General features: G+C 34.1%; 1 protein-coding gene across 1 annotated transcript in view; it reads left to right on the top strand.

Moving 5' to 3' along the window:
• Positions 1-7,670, top strand: part of LOC110461827 — a 43,605-nt gene extending 35,935 nt beyond the window's left edge. The window contains exons 25-32 of the mRNA XM_021515516.1: positions 1,038-1,112; positions 1,369-1,481; positions 2,042-2,111; positions 2,341-2,586; positions 2,876-2,950; positions 4,406-4,453; positions 5,223-5,303; positions 5,827-7,670. Coding sequence (XP_021371191.1) covers positions 1,038-1,112; positions 1,369-1,481; positions 2,042-2,111; positions 2,341-2,586; positions 2,876-2,950; positions 4,406-4,453; positions 5,223-5,303; positions 5,827-6,021 — 903 coding nt within the window. The 3' untranslated portion in view covers positions 6,022-7,670. The remainder of the gene's footprint in view (positions 1-1,037; positions 1,113-1,368; positions 1,482-2,041; positions 2,112-2,340; positions 2,587-2,875; positions 2,951-4,405; positions 4,454-5,222; positions 5,304-5,826) is intronic.
• The last annotated feature ends 1,549 nt before the right edge of the window (positions 7,671-9,219 follow it).

The raw sequence follows: 9,219 nt of genomic DNA, 5'->3' as shown, positions 1-9,219 counted from the left end.
CCCCCACCCCCCTTGTACCAGCGAAACTTCAGTCCTTCACATATTTTTCCAGAGCATATCTCGTATACTTTCCAATCTGCTCTTGTTCATATTTGGTCCTTGTTTTATCGAGTTTCAGTACGAATTTAGGTTTTGTTGACACTTCGGTATGGCCTCGTTGGTGTTTTTTGCCATGCGAGTACCTCTTGAGATGCTTGAATGTCGTATACTGAAGTCTGATCAAGTGCCCACTATGAATACTTAAGTTTAAGACTGTAGATAACTCACAATAATTTGTTTGATACATATAATTAATATACATTATGTATGGTGTATCCGTTGGAGCATTTATATATACTTTGTTTATCATAATTTGTTTGGTGTATATAAATGATATTTGTTATTTCCGTTGGTATATGCTTTGTTTGGTATATATACATGATATTGGTTGTTTACGTTGGTATATACAGTTCTTTGTTAGGTATGTATAAATGACATTTATTGTTTCGGTTGGTATATATATTTTGTTTTATATATATATGAGATTTCTTGTTCCCTTGGCGCATACATATATGATATGAATAGTGCTAAATGTGAAGTGTCTTAAAACAAAATAACATTTTGGGCAACACAAGCCTGAAGTTTTCTCTCAGTCTAGGCATAGCTTACCACACACGTTTACCAGGAAAGCATTTGTTTTCTGTTCGTCTTTGATGTAAGGCATTACACATCAGTAAGTAATTCCGTATAGATTGTCAACCTTGCTTGCTAGCAGCGAAAAATGCAACCAAATTAACTAGGACAAAATAATTAATTCGCCCGTGAAAGTAGCTAAAGAGTGTTCATATATTATTTATGTAATGTTTCATGTTGAAAGAAATACCATAACTTGTCTGATATTTATTTTTATGCGAACTAAGTTTCTTTATTCTGTTAGTATATATTACATGTACTTTGCTGTTAATATCGGTATTAGTAAAGGATGTGTTGCTTTATACAAACATACATTATATTTGTTGTTTCTCCTAAAAAAATACTCTTTAACATATTTTTTACAGTTATCAAACCAAAACATTCACCCAGTGATGTATCAACTTAACGTTGCTTACCTTTGCGTCAGTATGTCCATGCAGGTGAGCTGTAGTTTATTACAATGTAAAATAAAACATGTTATGAGAAGTTTTCTTTTTGCCATGGAAAACGAAAAAAAATCAATATATTTGATAAAGTCGAATTTGTACAATTCGACAAATATCAATTTTCATTCCAGTCTATTTAATTTTATAAGTGGAATTTGACAAAGATAATTAAATTTCTCTTTTTGTTGTTATAATCATCATATGACTAATTAATTAAGCGTCAGAGTGAAACATTGTGAGTACATTGCAGGTCATACTAATTTTGATAAAGGATCGGTTGCATAAACACGTCGACACTAGTTTGGCAAAGCCAAATTCTTCAGGAATGTTTTCAACGTTATGGCAGGGAGTGCTTACTCACAGGTACGATGACGCTCCAGTTACTAGCTAAGATACGAGTTAGTGTGGAAATCTATTTTAGTTGAAAAATTTGTGTCGAAGTAGGTTTCCATGAAAAAAGAGTGGCGAATTATGTTTCGTAGAGAAATAGGTGTTGAATTGCGTTTTCATTAAAAGAAATTAAGCGTAGAATCATAAGTTCGAAAGAAAAAGGTAAAGAAATATTTTTTCATTTCCGAAATGAGTGAAGAACTGTATATATGCTTTTGTCGTAACATGTGTGTTTTATATACATTTGGCATCTTCCAAACAATATTCCGGCATGAAAACCATCACTGTCCTAACCATCAACTTAAACTTCTTCTATCCTTAATCTGTATCTCTAATCTTCAGTGTACTTACTTTAATTTATGGATATGAAATCCTTTATCAATAGACCCTATTGCAAGCTTAAAGGTCAACATGTTACTATATTTACAATGCATTTAATTAAACGTACCATTTTTTAAATACTTATCGTATTGTTCCTAAATATTTAGTTTATAGGAATCAAGTTATTACATGTTTTCATTAATATTTTTCAGATATTTCACAGTTTCGGGAAAAACCAACAAACAACTCGTTGGATTTGTTTTTCTATCTATTTTTCTTATGGTAAGTTTTAATTCATTTATTTATTGGTACAAGAAATAAAAATGCATCCTAAACAGGTATTGAATTGATTGTCCTTTAATCAGGTGAAGTGCATGTAAACTTGGCTGTAATTATATTTTTCTTTATGATATAAAATAGAGATAATAAAGTTAATACCATTCACGAAAAACATAAGTTTGAATTCAGTTTTTGTGAGTACAAAGGGAGATACCATGATTTGCTGTGGTAGGTTTGGGAGTTATCTACGTGGGTAGCGGTGTGGTTACAAGGAGTGACACCAGGCTACATGAAGGGTGATTTCCTCGACGACCTGTATGATTTACGCAGTAGTGGTCGCTATACTGTGTTCTACAGCTACGGGTACCTGTTGTGGGGGCTTGTCATCACGACACTCTCGGGAGAGCTGATATACGTCATCATTCACGTGATCACCATGGTTGTGGCCATCAAACAGCACAAGGTCCTTCTATATGTTGTAAGTATGAATACCGTGTATGAAGTTCTGTTTTTCGATAGTAAGTAAATGGAATATTTTGAACAGCTTTGGTTTGCCTAATGGTGAATTTAAGTCAACCCATCACAAGAGGGTAAAAATAATTTCTTAAATACATTTTAATAAAAATCCATATAGTTTTCTTCATTGTTGTGCATTTACTTCGATAAATGATTTAAAGTATGTCGTAATGGAGATGATATACAAATGTATAAACTGTGGAATAGAATCGTCGTGTTGATTTGAACTACGAAAACTTATTACATTGCAGGCGTCTGGTATGCTTTTAATGGTATTTCTGGCAGATATTATTATGACGGGCCTGACTGGAGTGCTGCTAGACACTGTAAGGAGTTAGTAGATCCTCGGTAGCAGATAATAGATCCTTGTTAAATCGGTAACAGATAATAGATCCTCGTTAAATAGGTAACAGATAGTAGATCCTCGTTAAATCGGTAACAGATAACATATCCTTGTAATTACGATAATAGATAATATCATCGTAATATCGGTAACATATTAGATATCCTCGTAATATCAGTAACAAATAATAGATCCTCGAAATATAGTGTAACAGAAAGTAAATCCTCGTAATATCGGTAACAGATAATAGATCCTCGTTAATCGGTAACAGATAATAGATCCTCGTTAAGTCGGTAACAGATAAAAGATCCTCGTTAAATCGGTAATAGATAATAGATCCTCGTTAAATCGGTAACAGATAATTGATCCTCTTTAAGTCATTTAACAGATAAGAGATCCTCGTTAAATCGGTAACAGATAACAGATCCTCGTTTAATCGGTAACAGATAGTAGATCCTCGTTAAATCGGTGACAGATAATAGATCCTCGTTAAATCGGTAACAGATAACATATCCTCGTAATATCGATAACAGATAATATCCTCGTAATATCGGTAACAGATTATATATCCTCATAATATCAGTAACAGATAAGAGATCCTCGAAATATCGGTAACAGATAGTAGATCCTCGTTAAATTGGGAACAGATAATAAATCCTCGTTAAATCGGTAACGGATAACTGATCCTCGTTAAATCGGGAACAGATGATATATCCTCGTAATAACGGTAACAGATAAAAGAACCTCGTTAAATCGGTAACAGATAATAGAACCTAGTTAAATCGGTAACAGATAATAGAACCTCGTTAAATCGGTAACAGATAATCCGAACAACTCGTTCATTCACTTATATTCCTAACTAAATAACTTATACGCGAGAGTTGACTTTTATAAATTCGTAATATATTTGTTAATCTCGCATGTTATTTTTACTGTAAACAATAAAAAAATTGAGAGATAGAGTTTTCATTTTTTTTTTTTTTTTTAAAGATCAAAATATTGGGTAACTATATATACATATACAAAAAAAGAGGGGAAAATGGGTGGGAAAACATAGGAAAAAACTGATGTGTTGAAAAGTTTAAGATAAGTGCACGCCTTATAACTTGCACATACTTATTGTCAACAAGCAAAAAAAACCATCTTTGTGATTATGGCTTTTATAATATGAGGATTTTGAAATATTGTCATGAAACTGTGGATGGATTTTTTCCGTATGTATTTAGCCATCAATATTCGTATAGAACGTATGAACGACATGTGTAGGCCTACTGAAGAAGGGCTATTATATACTTGCCTGATCCTTTAATTTACATTCATGACTATTTACTGATGTTAAATAACAAATTTTACGGCTCATGATTTGCCAACCTAAGGTGAATTGATAGATGAAATGATAACTGGATTTACAACATTTAGAAATGATTGTATATTTTAGGCGTATAATTGCTGGAATCTGACGAAAAGTACAGCTGTATCACAGAAGGTACGTATCCCCCTGCTTTACTACAGCCACAGGTCAAAAGTATGTCACGTTACGTAAGTTCAAAATTAGATTTCATGTTTATTTAAAAAAAATATATATATATTTTCACGACCTTGTTTGACATCCAATTTTAATTAAATATATCTTTTTAGAGAATTATCCGGTGTTTCTTATGGTTATTGTAACATTATCATACATCATCAATGTCCTAAGCGACACACCAGGACTTGGGCCTAAGCAACCCTAATAAAAGCCTCTTTCTGAATACCCAGCACACATGGTGGTTTGTCGTCTTTGAGCACCGATGTATCAGTAATATTTATATTATTATCCGTGCCTATGTTGTTGCAATATCACTTTTCGTTCCGGCATAAATAATTACGCAATTCCCTTAGACATAATGTTAAATTTTGTTTGGAAATTTACTTATCATGGTTAGATTTCAATTTAACGAGTAATTTAAATGTTACAAATAGAAGCGCTATATAGTTCGCTAGCTGTCCTGTCTCCATTTTGTCACTAAAATCGAAGCCAGGAAAGTGGATTTTCGAAAAGTAAATAAACACGGTATAGAATAGGAAAATGACCTAACGTGATCGACTGTTTTTATCTCTGGCTGTCTTTGTACATGTATCAACACATGGTGAATCGTGTGTGATTATCTTAATAACGACGACATCATTTCAATAAATAAGCCCACGTCTTCAGTCTTTCTATTTGATTATTTGTAAAGATTTATTAAAATTTCTATCTGATACCTGCTTTGTAGTTATGTAATGGACCAGTGGCTAGGCTGTACGATCTAAGTGGGGTGTTCATCGGTCTCACAGTGTGGCATGCCGTGCTTGTGGTGAGTAAGTTTATCATGACTACTCTATTGGTGAAGACAATCCACGCCAGTAACTCGACAGTCTAGTCACGCAATAACCTAGCGCCATATGTGTACATTCTAATAGTAACTCAGCAACCTAAAATGTGTGTTAAAGAATAGAAATAATCCAGAAAGCTACGTGATGGATATGGGTTGAATTTCCACGTTAATGCTCGTGTTTATGTATGTTGCATACCTGCTACGCAAAATCTATACATGTATGTATATAACGTAGCTACACAAAGACATACGTGAACAATTGATTTATATCATATTTATTATATTGAAGATCGTCTCTATTAAGTCTTCAGCATATGACAGAAGAGAGGAATATACAAACTGATAGCTATAATGATGAAGTAATTGCCATCTCTTGCTCAGTCACATCTTCAAATGTTAAATTCTTGTGTTACTATAATATGTAATTATTATGTTATAGGTGTTGTTAATTTGGCTGTGTATGTACTTTGTGTTACTATAATATGTAATTATTATGTTAAAGGTGTTGTTAATTTGGCTGTGTATGTACCTTGCCGGTAAAGCCACTAACAAGTCACATATAATCCCACTTGAAGACAACATGTGGTTAAATCATCGAACAGCAGAGACTGTTACAGGCAGTTCCAGCGACTCACCGCCCCGACTGCGCCATTCTATATCTCCGTCCGGTAGTATTTTAGTCACTGAAATCAGTTGAGTGTTTCCTCATAAGTGTTTGAAATGTTACCAATTGAGCTGATGTTAGCAACATTGCCATACCATCGTGTCCAGTCAGTCATCCGATGTCTCTTTAGAAAGAGCAAAACAGGGAATAACTGTCGGAATTAAAACAATGGACAGATTAATGTGAGGAGATGTTTCAGCAGACGGGATTAGACATAATCAAACTAGGAATAAGATTAATGTGAGGAGATGTTTCAGAAGACGGGATTAGACATAATCAAACTAGGAATGAGATTAATGTGAGGAAATGTTTCAGAAGACGGGATTAGACATAATCAAACTAGGAATAAGATTAATGTGAGGATGCGGTTGCGATGCTTAGTGGAATGATGATGATGATGCTAGTTTATAAGTGAGTATGAAATAAAAGAAAGTAAATATACATGTCGGAAAAAGAAAGAGAGGTGTAAATAGCCGTATTTATGTAATTTTACACACAAAAAATGAGTAAAATTGAGTGAAAGAGGTACATTATGTATGGTGAACGAAAACCCTCCTACGTTGAGGACAATTATTGTTCGGGGATTGAACCCAGTGCCCTTCAACTCTGGCAATCCCTATCCCAACTATTGCTGAAGAATTAAAAAAAATAATGAATTTTTCGCGGGAAAGATGATGTGTTGTCAACGGTGACGAATAACACAGTTGAGCAATAAACAAATAGTTCCACTTTATTTCAATCACTGGATGACATTAAAGAAGTGCTAATGTAACACCCATAGTTGTTAGAGACGGGAATACAATGTTTGTTTTGATTGTTGTTAAAGTGAAGATAGACCAAATATGCATCCTCAAAACGCTATTATTTGCTTACAAATAGTCACATTCAGAAACGCATCCTAGCTTGTGAATTAATTTTAGACAATATTTTCTCTCATGTCATTAAAATCCTGGCTATCCTTCCAAACGTTTCTCTGTTCCTGCTTTGGAAAAAAAACTTGGATCCCCAAATATCACATATCAAAACCATGACAACACATATATTTATGTGAACGTCTCACAGTTTTTATTTGAGAAGCCGCCGTTTAAACACTAAAAAGGACGCCTAACGCGGTTAGTGGAGCGGGACATTGATTTTTCTTTTTTGCAAATGGTACTAAGTATTTTAATTATATGTGCAGAAAACCTTGTTAACATCGAGTAGATTACCTGCTAGTGTAGGCTCTTGTATTTTCGATTATTGATAATATTCAAGCATTAATCTTTGATCCACTTTTCTGTGATATTCATCGTAGAATTTTGGTATTTTTTTCTCGGTTTGCTACTAGGTTACAATAAAATGTTCAACAGAAATGTAGATCAGGTTCGAAAGGCTATGTTTTCGGTTCTGAGTGTATGTGTTTAATGTCGTGATGTTGATATCATTCTAAGTTCTTGGTTTGAAATATTATTGAAATCAATATAAGCGTGATCGAAAAATAAGATAATGAAATACTTTAAGTAGATATGCCTATGATATGTAGATACATTAGTGTTACCTAACTCTACAGAAATACGGAACCTTGACAATATTAGCATGATAGGAAGAGTTTAGCTACAGTTCTGTAAGCGAATGTTAAATGAGCGTAAAGACACTTCCTCTTATATGGTTTATTGTACCTGTAATTTAGAAGTTGACGTAATGTAAAAAAAAAGGTGTTTTATCATGAACTAATGACTAACAAGGATAACTGTTCAAGAATATTGTATATCCTGATGTAACCTCTCCATGAACATAAATTCATGATTACTGTGTTGGTTTTACATTCAAAACCTCTTCATCATTTGTATACATGAATGAAGTTGTGACTTTTTGTTGGACACTTTGAAGTTACGGAGTGATTATTAAAACCTTAAAATCTTTCAATTTTAGTTCACCTTATAAATGGTTGTACAAATGTCACCAGCAAACCTTATCATTGGTCGTACAAATATTTCTGACACTACTTATCAATGGTCGTACATAATCTGTCTGACACTACTTATCAATGGTGGTACAGAATCTCTCTGAAACTATTTATCAATGGTCTTACATAATCTGTATGACACTACTTATCAATGTTCATACATACTCTCTCTGGCACTACTTATAAATGTTCATACATAATTTCTCTGGCACTACTTAGCAATGGTCGTACAGAATCTCTCTGACACCAAATGTCACCAGCAAACCTTATCATTTGTCGTAAAAATATTTCTGACACTACTTATCAATGGGCGTACAGAATCTCTCTGACACTGCTTATCGATGGTGGTACAGAATCTCTCTTACACTGCTTATCAATGGTGGTACAGAATCCCTTTGACACTGCTTATCAATGGGGGTACAGAATCTCTCTGAAACTATTTATCAATGGTCTTACATAATCTGTCTGACAATACTCATCAATGGTCGTACAGAATATCTCTGACACTACTTATCAATGGACGTACAGAATCTCTCTGACACTGCTTATCAAATCAATGGGGGTACAGAATCTCTCTGACACTGCTTATCAAATCAATGGGGGTACAGAATCTCTCTGACACGACTTATCAATGGTCGTACAGAATCTCTCTGACACTGCTTATCAATGGTGGTACAGAATCTCTCTGAAACTATTTATCAATGGTCTTACATAATCTGTCTGACACTACTCATCAATGGTCGTATAGAATATGTCTGACACTACTTGTCAACGGTCGTACATAATCTCTCCCTCTGACCTTATCAATGGTCGTACAGAATCTCTCTGACACTACTTATCAATGGTGGTACAGAATCTCTNTGCTTATCAATGGTGGTACAGAATCCCTTTGACACTGCTTATCAATGGTGGTACACAATCTCTCTGACACTACTTATAAATGGTCGTACATAATCTGTCTGACACTACTTATCAATGGGCGTACAGAATCTCTCTGACACTACTTATAAATGGTCGTACAGAATCTCTCTGACACTACTTATCAATGGTCGTACATAATCTGTCTGACACTACTTATCAATGGTCGTACATAATCTGTCTGACACTACTTATCAATGGTCGTATAGAATCTCTCTGACACTACTTATCAATGGTCGTACAGAATATCTCTGACACTACTTATCAATGGACGTACAGAATCTCTCTGACACAACTTATCAATGGTCGTACAGAATCTACTTATAAATGGTCGTACAGAATCTCTCTGACACAACTTATCAATGGTC

This window comes from Mizuhopecten yessoensis, unplaced genomic scaffold, assembly GCF_002113885.1.
Source record: "Mizuhopecten yessoensis strain PY_sf001 unplaced genomic scaffold, ASM211388v2 scaffold10685, whole genome shotgun sequence".
Lineage (NCBI taxonomy): Eukaryota > Metazoa > Mollusca > Bivalvia > Pectinida > Pectinidae > Mizuhopecten > Mizuhopecten yessoensis.
Note: the sequence above shows the minus strand (reverse complement) of the source record. Positions and strands in the feature narration are given on the sequence as shown.